Raw genomic sequence first — 14,717 nt, forward strand, 5'->3', positions numbered from 1 at the left:
AAAAAAAAAAAAAGTTTATGAGTTTGAACATCAAATATCTTGTCTTTGTAGTGCATTCAATTGAATATGGGTTGAAAAGGATTTAAAAATCATTGTATTCCGTTTCTATTTACATCTAACACAATTTCCCAACTCATATTTGTAAAAAAAAAAAAAAAAAAAAAAAAAAAAATGGCACTCAGTCACCAGAATTTTACCATAAAAGTTATGGTGTTTTTTACACCAAGTTACTGTAAATTGAAAAACTGTACCACTGTTATCACGTGAAAATTGTGGTGACTGAGCTGCCAGTTCTTTTTACCGTAAAATATATTTTCCTTGTTTTTGCAGTGCATTAATGTAAATGGAAAAATGGTACCACTGATGATTTTATGGTAAATTTCTGGCGACTGAACTGCCAGCTTTTTTACAGTAAAATCGAAATAATTGTTTTTCAGTGTAGCCTTGCAGACATTCCATTGATGATTGGGCAGCTTGACAGAGTTCAGTATGAACATTTGGTAGCCACCATTTGGCGGGCTAAACGAAATGACAAAAACCGGGTCCCACTTTGGGCATACCTGCTCTAACTGGTTGGTAACTCGGTGTTGTTCTAAAATCTGTCTTTTTGGGGTCAAGAGTGAGCCCTTTGAATCTCAAAGACCTGCATAACAGTATCTCTTTCCACTTCAGTCAGAAAAGTAGTCCTCCAGGTGACACGCTTTATTAACGCGGCTAATTGCCTCCGTTATTTATTCCATGTGAGTGAGTGCCTCTAAAACTCGGCTCAATCAGGTACAGAGTGACATATGGACATGTCATCAATAGCCTTGTAATTAGGAGTAAATGACACTAAAGCTACCACCGCTGGCTTTTATTAGAATGCTCCCTTGCTTTGTCTCTGCAAGTATTCCCAGGTCATCTGTCAGGAACAATCAAGGTCTAACATTTGACGTGGAATATCAACCGAAGTTTGGCTTTATTGTTAGCAGATGCATGGGTGAAAGGGGAATAAACCATTTGCAATCAAACACTCTTAGATCTCAGAATACAAGAGTAGAGGAGTTCACGTAGGACAGATTTGATTCAAGGAAGAGGCTCATTACGCAAAATAATCAGGTTGTCGCAAGGAAGATAAACATGTGTGATCAACATCAAACTTGAGAAAAAACAATTGCAGACAAAACTTGACCTTAGTTTAAAAAAATGTAGTACCATTCCTCTCTTATAAATGTTCAAAACTTTGGATTCGGACTTGGATTCATCGACATACAAGATGTTTGTTACAGAACACCAGTCACGTTTTTCTTTGGATTACATTCAAAGTTTGCGTGTTTGCAACAGTACTTAAAGTCTCAACATGGGCCAAAACCAAACTCCTGCATTCAAAAGAGCATTAAAGTCATCGATGGAAATCCACAAAGCTAGAAGAGGACTTTTTGTCCTCCTAGTTTATCTCCATCTCCTTAATTAATTAAGCGTTTTGCAGTCTTCCAATTAACTTGATTACTCTTGCTGGTTGACCCCCTGCGGACCACTAAAACATCAAGTCCGGATGTCTTCAGGTTGCGATCAATACCCACACTAAGTAAATGAGTACATATAAAAACAGCATCTTTAATTAGCATTGGGTGGTCTCTGCACTGCACTGGAAAGAATGGAGCTAATTAGATGAGTGGCCCTCAGGAATACTAGCAAGGTACTCCCATCGGATTTTTCCATTGTTTCGGTTAAAATTAACCTGTAGACTCGTGTCCCAAAGGACTGCGAGGCGGGCACCTTTTGTACAAACTCCAAATTGGGTTTATGCACCGCAACGTGAACCACTTTCAAACTATTTAATCCATCGGGAATTCACAATTGTGTGTGCCTAGTTAGCATGCGACGTTTCACTCTGACTCGTGTCCACCGCTGATTAGAATTAATGATGACTCAGCAAAATGTGTGTCTGAAAGTCAAATTCCTTCCCGCGCGCTTGCTAAAATATAAGAAATCCATCTTGCAGTTCTGATAAGATTAGCGTCTCTCCACAGAGAAGAATCAAAATGAAATATAAATTCATTCGCTGGCGCCCAAAACAAACTATATCAAATGTATGCTGATTAGTCGGCGCTCGTCACACTAACACGATTTGTTCTGCTTCCGTCTGATGACGATACGCAAATGAAAGCCAGACGCCGAGGTCCACCACGCATCCACCCTGGCATTTGATGTGTGTGGCTGCGTGGATGCTGCTCGAGTTCCGAATGGAATCCCAGTAAGTACGATGAAAGATCCCACCTGCTAACTTAATGTGACACTGGAGTGGCGTTTATTTAGCATGGGGGAGGGTGCGCGTCCAGCTAGTGCATCTGCAAAGTCGCTCTACGCTGACTACATCTACATCTGCACCCTCGTAAAAACGCCACTGAAGGCTAGATGACGACGTTGTCGGCTTTATTGTGCTAACCACCTTCATTTTTTGTGCGAACGGCCTTGTCAAGCTAATGATGGTCGCTGATAAAACAAAGACAACACACATGTTGAAATTACAAGATTACAAACAATAAAAACTCACCAGGTGTCATTTTTCCTTCATTTTGGATGCAGGATTTAACAGTATGGAGTTTTGCAAGGAACCACCTTTAAGCCACTTTACTTTGGTTCACTTTTTTTCTTTGTTATCAGGACGACAAAAAGGGTGGTGTTTTGAAGCACTTGATTAAACATTGAAGTTCAATAATTGGTTGCAGCCAGCAGGGACGCTGCTGATTCAGCCTCAATCTGTCAAAAGAGGACAAACATGTTAGCTGTGCTATTTGTTACGTAGCATTTAATGTTTGTTTTTATTTGTCAACAGAACAAAAAATATTTTGAACTTCTGAAATAATAATGTGGATTAATACTAATTTTACATAAACTTGTGAGACTGTATCCTTTCGGATTGAAGCAAGTATTTACAGTATTATTTAATCGCTACCTGACAATCAATCAATCCAAGTTTATTTACATAGCTCTTCATCACAAATGCCTCAAAGGGCTGCACAAACCACAACGACATCTTTGATCCCACATTAGGGCAAGAAAAAACTCAACCCAATGGATGGCGAGTCATTGCTTGTTTTTGATTGCCTCGACAAGCTCGCTAGCAAGCTGCGATCCCACTTCAAAACAGAAACACACAGTTCTTCTCTCTTTTTGTCCTCATAAAAACAGCTGGAAAGAAACTTAATAGGAAAAGTCCAATTCTAGTGATAAACAGGAGACATGATGTCAACATGTTTTGAGTGTCGAGGCCCACCTGCAGTTGGACTTCATCCCGCGAGCCGTAATCTAATTATAGTCCCTTGTTCCCAGCGTCCCACAAGTCCTGTGAATCATGCTTGTCTTCACCACAGTCCGATAAGCATATGCTAGTACCATCAACTTGCACAAACTCAGCTATCGCAACAGGTGCGTTTCTTGGCAGTTGCATCCCAAAACTGTGATAGTAGGAATGTCACAAAAACAAATCCATCTGTTTTTAGGATTCTGACAGCTGCTGTTTAGGAGGAATTAAAACTTTCATGTTTATTAAAACGCCCGAGTGTAGGCAAGGAGTTTTTACCAGAGTGTTCCACATTTGCCAGCAAGGTTAAAATGTCAATGCAGGGGTCTGCTGATGTGTTTACTGCTGATGTGTTTACAGTGGTTCCAAGTTATACAACAGAAGCACTCATTTAATTTTTTTTTTTTTAGAAATAGCTGCCACCAATGAAGAATGGATAGAAAAAGCTGCTGCCAACAAAGAAGATATAGCCGTTGCCAACAAAGAAGATATAGCCGTTGCCAACGTAAAAGAAATAGCCGCCTTCAATGTACAAGAAATAGCCGTGATCAAAGAAGAAAAAGCCACCATCAACGAAGAAGAAATAGCCGCCATCAACATAGAATAGCCGTCGGCAATGTAGATCAAATAGCCGCTACCAACAAAAAGAAATAGCTGCCACCAACAAAAAAGAAATAGCCGCCTCAAACGTATAAGATATAGTCGCCGTCAACGAAGAAGAAATAACCTCCATCAACGTAGAGAAAAATAGCCGCCCCCAACAAAAACAAATAGCTGCTGTCAAAAACAGAAATATAGCCACCATCAACATAAAAGAAATAGCCGTCGCCAACACATACATAGCTGCCGTCAATAAAAAAGAAATAGCCGCCATCAACGTAGAAGATATAGCCGCTGTCAGCGAAGACAAAAATAGCCAGCAACAACGTAGAAGAAATAGCCGCTGCCAACAAAAACAAATAGCTGCAGCCAACAAAACACATTAACGTAGAAGAAATAGCCGCCACCAACGTAGAAGAAATAGCCATCGCCAACGATGAAGAAATAGCCACCTTCAACATAGAAGATATTGCCACCGCCAACGAGGGAGAAATAGCCAACGAAGAAGATTTAGCCGCCATCTACGTAGAAGAAATAGCTGCTGCCAACAAAGAAGAAATAGCCACCGCCAATGTAGAAAAATTTGCCATTGCCAACAAAGAAGAATATAGCCGCCTCCAACGTAGTGGATATTGCCAGTCATAGCTTAAGGCGGCGACCATCGAGGTTTGTTGGGGTTGATGTTGTGTTTGTGTGCGGGTAATGTTCAGAGTTCCCATGGTCGTAAACGTACCACGTCTGGAAGATGATTGGCGAATAAGGAGCAAGGTTGTGTTGAGGAAATAAGACGAGGACAGACGAACGACTATACGCGTTGGAATTGAATGTATCAGCATAGGTTGGACAACAAAAGTAAGAAAAGCGCGTCAGACTTTGTGTGCACTTCTTCTGGACGCTAGATTATTATACAATTGCGATGAGCTTCTATGTAACTCTACTGTCACTTGTCATGTCAGTCAGGGGAATATTCTGTCTACACCATTTTTTTGCAGTCCTCCTAAATTAAAAAAAAATAAGAGTCTGAGTCGCCAACGCGTGGGATTCATCCATTAGGTGCACCGAGGGACTAGATTGTTACGCAGCATGTGGCCGTATAATAACCGGGACAAAAACTGGGGCAAACTTTCACAAAGTCAGAAACCAAATCAAAGGAAAAGTGGGGTGCACAAAAACCGAGATATTGCTGTTATGTACATAAATTAAACTCACCATTGTATTGACTTTAAAATGAGTCACTAAACTAGACCGAAACAACAAGAGAACATTTTGAACAACAACTTTAATAAAACTTGTCTCAAGAAGTGCCGGCTGCGAATAAAAGGTTTTTTTCAGTTCAGTTCAGTTTATTTTACGACACAATGTAATGCATCACATATTTATAGTTGTTTCATTGCACACATCCAAAAAAATAGTAATAAGAAGCAGAGCTTATTTAGCCCTATCCCTTTTCATGTCATAGCAGTTGTATCCCATTTCTTTTTTCTGTTTGTAACAGAACAGTGAGTAGATAAATTAATATACCATAAATAAGTAAACAAATATTAAATACATAAATAATCACTATCCATTAAAACAAAAAAAAAAGGTTCAAGATGTTTATCATCATTCTTCTTCTTCTTTGTACTTCGTGAACACTTGTAGTTTGAACAGTTTCTTAAACTGAATCATGTTATTGCTTTGTTTAATTTCCTTGCTTAAGCCACTCCATAATTTAATTCCACATACAACAGATATACTAAAGGTCTTAAGTGTTGTACGTGCATAGAAATGTTTTAAATTAGATTTTCCTCTAAGGTTACATTTCTCCTCTTTTGTTAAGAAGAATGGTTGTACATTCTTGGGTAGCATGTTATAATTTGCTTTGTACATAATTTTAGCTGTTTGCAAAGGCACCAAGTTGTTGAATTTCAATATTTTTGATTCAATAAATAAAGTGTTTGGAATGTTCTCTATATCCAAGATTAAGAATTATTCTAATTGATCTTTTTTGTAAAACTGTTAATGAACGAAGTGCACATTTGTAGTTATTTCCCCATATTTCTACACAATAACTCAGATATGGTAACACCAGCGAGCAGTAAAGAATATGAAGTGATTTTTGGTCCAGGACATATTTTGCTTTATTCATTGATGTGATTCTTGCTACTTTATGTTGTATGTTTTTTACATGAGATTTCTAGTTAATTTTATCATCTATTATATTACATATAAATCTTAAAAAAGACAATGTGGTTCAAGGAGAAACATTTTAAAGATCTATATATTAGATCAAAGGAGGTCAGTGAACGCCTCATCCAAGTCAAGTACCTTTTTTCTCTCTGGTACGTCTCGAAATAGAACGTCTGGTACATTTAAATGCTTCACGTTCTTTGTGGACAACAAACAAAGCATTCTCTGCCAATATGGACCGCTTCAAGTTGGACAAGTTTTTGTACCTGATGAGGAAGTCGCGGAAGGCCTGACAGCTGTCAAAGGCGATAAACACGTCGGGATAAGTCTCTATCCCCACCAGGACTTTGGCTAGGAACATGTGGCGAACCCGATCATGCCCCCTCAATATCTTGTACAGGTGGTACTTTATGGCCCATGTGGCAAAGTAGGAGGCGCGACCGCCTATGGCCAATTGCGGGTCAAAGTTGTTGTGGCAGATGTCATCGACGGCATTCTCGGTGGTGCTGTGGAAGAGATGGCGCTCCAAAAGGTTCCTTTCTGCAGGTACACCTTGTGCCTGCAATTGCAAAACAATCCCCATATTTAGAACATCTGGTGCTTAGCTTACCATGGCACTGATCTGACATTTCGTACCAAACTGAACCAAGCTTAAGTACTAAAAGTACAGTCTGACCTTTGGTACTTGTCCCAGTGCATGACATTCTGGACCATATGGATGCTGACAATGTCTACATTAGTCTCAGGTAGACTCGCATAGAAGACTTTCTGGACTGTCATGAAAGCCCATGAACAGGCCGGAACATTCACCAGGTCCATGTCCTGCTGAGTCTAGGGACCACATTGGAGGGTACCAGACGTTGAAGTCCTCCAGAGGGTCCACACTAAAGTTGGGCTCACGGAGAGGCTGGGCGTGCCTTGTCGGGACTCCCATCCTGGAGGAAGTAAAGAAAAGTAATAAGTTACGGTCAAGAACTTAATCAAGCGGGTTACTAACTTCAAATAAGGGTGCATAGATTCGGGCGAGCGGTAAGTGTGTCGGCAGCGGCTTTCCTCGGGAAGCCGGTGTTGATCTGGATCATGTTGGTAAAGTCCACCATCTTGGCATCGATGTGTAAAGAACAGTAGAACTCCTTCTGGCTCATCTCCCAAAGGAGAATTTTGGATTGGTTCTGCAACACATTCACAAACTAAAGTGCCCAAATCCATGCCTGAGATATTTTTTTGTGACGCCAGGCCAGGACAAATGGACCTGGCTGTACACCTTCCAATTACTGTCATCCTTCCAGTAGATGTGCTACCTGATGGGGAAGTACGCATTGATTGATTGATTGAGAAGTTTATTGACATCTTAAAGAATTTAATCCATGTAATGCTTTAAAAAGCCAAATGGATGGCACAAAAAGCCAAAAGGCTTGTTTCCATTTTGGTCCATTACATATTCATCACATTTGATACATCCATCCATCCATCCATTTTCTACCGCTTATTCCCTTTGGGGTCGCTGGAGCCTATCTCAGCTACAATCGGGCGGAAGGCGGGGTACACCCTGGACAAGTCGCCACCTCATCGCAGGGCCACATTTGATACATCCAATAATAAAAGATATATAACCTGTAACATGTATATAAAAAATTACGTTAAAAAAATGTATACATTATGTACATATACACAGTATACATGTCAGGTGATTTGAAAAACAATATATACAGAAAATGTGAGGGGGGGGGGGGGGGGGGGGGTATATATACACTATGTACATGACTATGCACATGTTGACTCCAAGAGTGTGCAAAACAGAATGAGAAAATACACTATAACCACATATAAACCTCTTTGATGCTTTGAAGAGTTGCTGGGGATCAATGTTGGTTCAGATCAAGTAGAAGTTGAGCTGAGCCATGATTTTATGGCAGTTCTAACATTTAGTAGGAAAGTTCGAATGTTGGTCTGTTGGTAGTGCATTCCAATGTGTGGTGGCAAAATAGTAGAATGCATTTTTTCCCCATGAGCGTCCTGAATTTGGGGGGGGACTAGGTCTGAGGAACTCCCTCTCATGTAGCATGACTCTTCGAGTTGCTCAGGCGTCTGATGCTGCTGTACTTGGACGAGTTGACTATCTCCATGGTGTCCAAGTGCACACAGTGGATCTTGTGCCTGTAGAGCAGGGACCAGATGAGACCGAGCAGAGGTGGGTTAGCACCCCAACCCCCCCACCCCCCGTCTACTCACTCCTTGTACAGGAAAACAATGTCCTGGTTCACGTTGAATTACAAGCGCTCCAAGACAACCTGGGAAGAAGACCGCACATCCACCCAGCTCCACGTCTTGTGGCACCACAGTTGCCAGTGGAAGGGCAAGGCCGTGTGATGCTGTGGACACAACCTCCCTTTGGAGCACTACACCAGCAGGAAACGGTCGCAGATCTCTACGTCGCCCAAGCTCTTGGTGTGGAACAAAGGCTGTGCGAGGGGCTCAGAGGGTATCTGAGTGGCTGGCAATGGAGACACTTGGCCATCTGGGGGCGCTTCACCAAGAGGAGCAGGCTGAAGCACGTTATTACCGATGCTGAGTAGTAACATGCAGGTATTGTGGGTCGAGCCATGTTGCACAATGTGACAGGGGGCTGCTCGGCAGAGCTGCTGGTATTCGGGTTAAAGTGGAAGCTGACTTGGTCGGGGTTGGTTGGTCTGGCTTCAGAAGACTAACTGTGGTTTTATATTCAGACCTTTCTTTCTCTTCAGTCCTCTGCTGGGCAAGTCTGTCATCTCTGCCACTCTAAAAAGTTAGCTAGTTGGTCAACTTAGCAGGCTAAATGCACTAGCTTAGCTTTTACAAGTCTAGTTTCATTTCAAAGGTCATAGCAAACAATCCTAAGCCCCGAAATTACATTTACTCAACTTGGATCAATTTTAGCAGCGTGATGTCGAATGTGCTGCTAGCATTTAGCAGGTGTGGCTAATTAAAGGTTAATTGCTAATAAACTTAGCTTCTCAGCTCTTAGATATTGACTGCAGAGACAGGTCCTCGGGGACGATGTCAGGATGATGCAAACTAAAGACAGGAAAAAGCGGACTTCTTATTAAAGAAATGGGCGGAGTCTTTTGTCTTTAAAGCTTTTTAAAGTTGTGATTTTTTTCCACCTTTGTATTATTTTACTCACTTTTCAAGTAATCGATTTAAAAAGCACTACAAGTATAATCGATTATATTTTATAGTGTGCAAAATATTGTCTTTATTTTACTGATCAATATGTTCAAAGAATAACAACTTAACATTGTGCATGTTAGTTATAACGTACATTTTAATCAACATTTTTCAAAACAACTTTTTTTTACTTACTATAAGTACAATTTAATTTTGTTTATTAGACATTTTTATTAAACACATATTTTACTAATTGTATATACAAATAATTGTGGATTTTTACATTATACTGTATATGTAAATACAAAGTGAAATTTTGACAGCAAAAGAACTTAGCAAATCAGACCCAAAACACACTGGTTTTGATGTTTTAAATCAATAATCGGCTGTTAGTGACTAGAATGATAAAAGATTTGTGTCCAATCTGTCAAATGAGATGAATCATAACTTGAATATTTTTACTGTTTTTTTTTTATTTTTTTTTTTTATAAAGCCCTCGTCTTCTTTCCACTGGCTTGAGAGACACGTTGACCTCTGTCAGCTTTCGCGGCAGCGCTGTGTAAATCACTCCAGATTTTCAGCACATCTGGAAGCTTCTGGGTCACGCCCTTCTTACATACTTGCCAGTTTTTTCATTCAAAATAATGGGAAAACAACAGGAACAAAACCTTTTTGGTTTTGTTTCATTTGCGCACATTACCTGGAAGGACGCCAAGATTCCAAGAGTGTTCTGGAATTGGTCTAATTCAGGGATTCTCAAACTGTGGTACATAAAACCCATGCTTTGTGTTTCATGAATACTCTAACATACAAACCCCAAAACTAGTGAAGTTGTCAAGTTGTATAAATCGTAAATAAAAACAGAATACAATGATTTGCAAATCCTTTTCAACCTATATTAATTGAATAGTTGAGGAATGCTCATCAAACACTTATTTGGAAAATCCCACAGGTGAACAAGCTAATTGGGGACAGGTGGGTGCCATGATTGGGTATACAAGCAGCCTCCAAGAAATGCTCAGTCATTCACAAACAAGGATGGGGCGAGGGTCGCCGCTTTGTGAACAAATTGTCCAATAGTTTAAGAACAACATTTCTCAACGACCTATTGTAAGGAATTTAGGGATTTAACCATCTAAGGTCTGTAAAATCATCAAAAAGTTCAGAGAATCTGGAGAAATCATTGCACGTAACATTGAATGCCCGTGACCCTCTCAGGCGGTACTGCATCAAAAACCGACATCAGTGTGTAAAGGGTATCACCACATGGGCTCAGGAACACTTCAGAAAACAACTGTCAGTAACTATAGTTGGTTGCTGCATCTGTAAGTGCAAGTTAAAACTCTACTATGCAAAGCCAAAGCCATTTATCAACAACACTCAGAAACGCAGCCGGCTTCGCTGGGCCCGAACTCATTTAAGATGGACTAATGCAAAATGTAAAAGTGTTCTGTGATCTGACGAGTCCACATTTCAAATTGTTTTTGGAAACTGTGGACGTTGTGTCCTCCGGAATAAAGAGGAAAATAACCATCCCGATTGTTCTAGGCACAAAGTTCAAAAGCCAGCATCTGTGATGGTATGGGGGTGTATTAATACCCAAGGCATGGGTAACTTACACATCTGTGAAGGCACTAGGGCTGAGCGATATATCGATATACGCGATATATCGCGGGTTTGTCTCTGTGCGATATAGAAAATGACTATATCGTGATATAGAGTATAGGTTCTCACGCAGTTGCTTTTAGCTGCGGGCATTACACTACAGGCTCTCCTCACACTTTCCTGTCTCTGCTTCTAACAGACAGACAAGTGCAGCTTCTTACACACGTCACAGACTGTCACGACATACGTCACATACGTATACGCCCTCCCTGAGCTGAGAGGTAGCAGCATGGCTAACGTTAGCTGTGATGCAAGCGGAGTGGTGCTAGCGGTAATACAAGAGAAAGAAGGTGCGAATCTGGTAACAAATGGAGGAATAATTAATTCTCAAGAAAAACAGCAGGGGGTCCATCGTCTGGCGGTGGTTTGGCTTCAAGTGGGAATATGTCGAACAGACAACCGCAATTTGTCAAGCGTTGCTATAAAAAGTAGCATTACTGCTGTAACAAACAGTTCAGGGTGTCCCAAGTTACCGGAGTGTGTTAGGTAAGGAGGAGGAGTTTTGTCCCTCCAGAGTTGTTGCCGTAGGGCTGTGACGTAGGGTGTGTGTGGTTGTGGAAGGAGGTGTGTGATGTTGACATTAAAGAAGCGGTGGCTACCGAACCTGCTCTAATGTCTCCCGTTTATTATTTTGTTAGATAAGTACACCGTATAGACGAACCCAGGACACTCGGCTACACTGCTAATATGTAGCATCATTTGAAAAGTCACCCGCTAGACAATGAAGAGTGCTTACTCCGCACGTCAATATCTCCGTTTGGTGCCACACGTCCACACCATCAACATGCCGAGGCAAACATTTCCAGATCAACACCATATGAAAAAAATAGTGATTTTTTTAGTTGTGATTTCCTTCTCTGCATGAAAGTTTAAAAGCACCATATATTAATGCAGTATGAAGAAGAATGTTTTAATGTAGACACATAGAATCATCATAATGCTGTGATTATATGCACCAAGTGTTCATTCAAGGCTAAGTCAAAATATCGAGATATATATAGTGTATCGCGATATGGCCTTAAAATATCGCGATATTAAAAAAAGGCAATAGAAGGCCACGATATTAAAAAAAAGGCAATATCGCCCAGCCCTAGAAGGCACCATTAATGCTGAAAGGTACATACAGGTTTTGGAGCAACATATGTTGCCATCCCTGCGATGAGGTGGCGACTTGTCCAGGGTGTACCCCGCCTTCCGCCCGATTGCAGCTGAGATAGGCTCCAGCACCCCCCGCGACCCCGAAGGGAATAAGCGGTAGAAAATGGATGGATGGATATGTTGCCATCCAAGCAACGTTACCATGGACGCCCCTGCTTATTTCAGCAAGACACTGCCAAGCCACGTGTTACAACAGCATGGCTTCATAGTAAAAGAGTGCGGGTACTAGACTGGCCTGCCTGTAGTCCAGACTGGTCTCCAATTGAAAATGTGTGGCGCAATATGAAGCCTAAAATACCACAACGGAGACCCCCGGACTGTTGAACAACTTAAGCTGTACATCAAGCAAGAATGGGAAAAAATTCCACCTGAAAAGCTTCTAAAATTGGTCTTCTCAGTTCCCAAACGTTTACTGAGTGTTGTTAAAAGGAAAGGCCATGTAACACAGTGGTAAAAATGCCCCTGTGCCAACTTTTTTCAATTCAAATTCTAAGTTAATGATTATTTGCCCCCCAAAAATGAAGTTTCTCAGTTCAAACATTAAATATCTTGTGTTTGCAGTCTATTCAATTGAATATAAGTTGGAAATGATTTGCAAATCATTGTATTCTGCCAACTTCACTGGTTTTGGGTTTTGTACTACGCTACTGTATTTGAATGTCGGTCATTATTGTGGTCCTCAGCGACAGGGCCGGCCCGTGGCATAGGCCGTATAGGCAAATGCTAAGGGCGCCGTCCATCAGGGGGCGCCACGCCAGTGCCACAAATGTTGGAGAAAAAAAAAAGAAAAGAAAAAGTTGGTACTATTATTTCTAAATACAAAAAATAATCCCACGTTAATTAAAATGCAAAGTAAAGCCTATTTAATAGAAATATTATTTGTTACAACATTACGCCCCCCCCCCTCCCGCGCACGGTGCGCCCCCTCCCTTCCCGTATCATGACTCTTTTTGAACACATCAAAAAATCAACACAAGATGTCAAAACGGCCAAAACTGTCAGGTGCCCAAGGAAGAAAAAAAGAGAAAAGAAGAGGAGTAGAAACGAGAAAAGACAGAGGTAGCAGGTAGGTAACGTTAGCCTACATGAAATTATTTGTCTGTTACAGAATGTGATAGTAACCTGGCTTGTTAGCATTAAGCTAATGTTACATGATTCGGCAATTGCTAATCAATAAATAGCTAGTTCTGTTTTAACGTCGGGTTAATATTGTGGAGGGGGCTAAATTGTTATGGAAAATAATAATGTAACGTTAGGTAATTACTGTACTCCCACCTTACATTCCTCAGGTATTAGATCTTTTAAGCAGGTGTTTTTTGTTTACATTGTTATTGACTTCTGGTTAGCTAATGTTTGCCCTGCAGGTAATAGTCACTTGTCCACCCCTTTGTATATTAGGTATAGTTGTAAGTAAAAAAAAAAGGTCAAAGATAAAGCTATTCGGTTTCTTGTGAGTATATACACTTCACTGCCGATGTGGGGGGGGGCGCGCCACCTAAAATCTTGCCTAGGGCGCCAGATTGGTTAGGGCCGGGCCTGCTCAGCGAGCAAAGTTTTTTTCTGAGGTGGTACTTGGTGAAACAAGTTTGAGAAGCACTGCTGTAATTAATATCAGAATACACATCAAGATGGATTTATTTGACTATTTTACTGGCAGTAGAGAGGACTGTCTTACCTTCAGTGTGTTGACGATTAGCTTGATTGGGTCCACCTGCCCGTGAAGTCTAATGAGAGCTAAGACGAAATAAAATATATATTTACAAATACAATAACGTTTTAAAGGTATTACTTGAACAATATGCTAATCATATTACTTGTAGCTAGCCGGCGCTTGAAAAGTTTCCGTTTAGCTTATGAGCTAAAACCACAATTACTTCGTGAAGCATAACAAATCAACTCAGTGAGAGGAAATCCAGCAGGTGATGAACGTCATGTTGGGAAATGCTACCACCTAGCGGACGGAAAGGTGCACTACACGCAATTCAAAAGGCAGGCCAGGAGAAAATTACATATTTTGTGCATTATGGCAGGGGTCCCCAACCTTTTTTGCACCAGGGACCGGTTTAATGTAGGCAATTATTTTCACGGACCGGCCTTCCATGTGTGGCAGATAAATATAGCAAATAAAATGAATACATGAAAAAACTCATTAGTGGAATCAGTGGGAGCCCCTGACCTTTTCGCTTTGCTAAAAAAGCTCTCCATAGACGTTTTTTTTAATCGTTTTTGCTCGGAGACAAAGATATGTTTCAAAGGGCAGATTTGTTTCAGGCCAGAACAAATTGACAAAACTATTTGAAATAGCTGCAACATAACATACATAAGTAACAAACAGCATAATAACAACATAGCTGTAAACCAAGGAAGGCACACACTACATACACAAAGCCTAACCAGGCGTTTTTTTTTATCTCAAGGAATTCTGAAATAAAATCATGTCTGAAGTCCAGAACACTCTACACATTTCCCCACTTTTAGTTTAGAGATTGGCCTGGCCCACTAGGATCCCTCTTTATGTTTGTGAACTTTATAGTCTATACATTTAGAGTGATGTGATAATCAAACACTCTAGAAGTGTAGAATGAAAGAGTATATAAGAGAATTGACAGAGTGTGTACCTTCAGTGCGCAGTGCCTCGTTAAAATCCAGCCGCTGTTGGAGGTAGAGGTGAAGTGTGTCTCTCTTTACTAGC

General features: G+C 40.7%; 1 protein-coding gene across 2 annotated transcripts in view; it reads right to left on the reverse strand.

Annotated features, from left to right (window-relative positions):
* The window catches only part of sema3c (sema domain, immunoglobulin domain (Ig), short basic domain, secreted, (semaphorin) 3C), an 88,048-nt gene extending 74,157 nt beyond the window's left edge, over positions 1 to 13,891 (reverse strand). Inside the window, exons 1-5 of one of the 2 annotated variants that reach the window (XM_061959613.1) lie at positions 13,701 to 13,891; positions 7,053 to 7,227; positions 6,732 to 6,990; positions 6,322 to 6,614; positions 2,537 to 2,742 (exon numbers count right to left, since the gene is read on the reverse strand). In XM_061959613.1, coding sequence (XP_061815597.1) covers positions 2,537 to 2,546 — 10 coding nt within the window. In that variant the 5' untranslated portion in view covers positions 2,547 to 2,742; positions 6,322 to 6,614; positions 6,732 to 6,990; positions 7,053 to 7,227; positions 13,701 to 13,891. The remainder of the gene's footprint in view (positions 1 to 2,536; positions 2,743 to 6,321; positions 6,615 to 6,731; positions 6,991 to 7,052; positions 7,228 to 13,700) is intronic. The other variant, XM_061959615.1, reaches the window with a different exon arrangement.
* Positions 13,892 to 14,717: the final 826 nt, after the last annotated feature.

Source organism: Nerophis lumbriciformis, linkage group LG05 (assembly GCF_033978685.3).
Source record: "Nerophis lumbriciformis linkage group LG05, RoL_Nlum_v2.1, whole genome shotgun sequence".
NCBI classification, from domain to species: Eukaryota; Metazoa; Chordata; class Actinopteri; order Syngnathiformes; family Syngnathidae; genus Nerophis; species Nerophis lumbriciformis.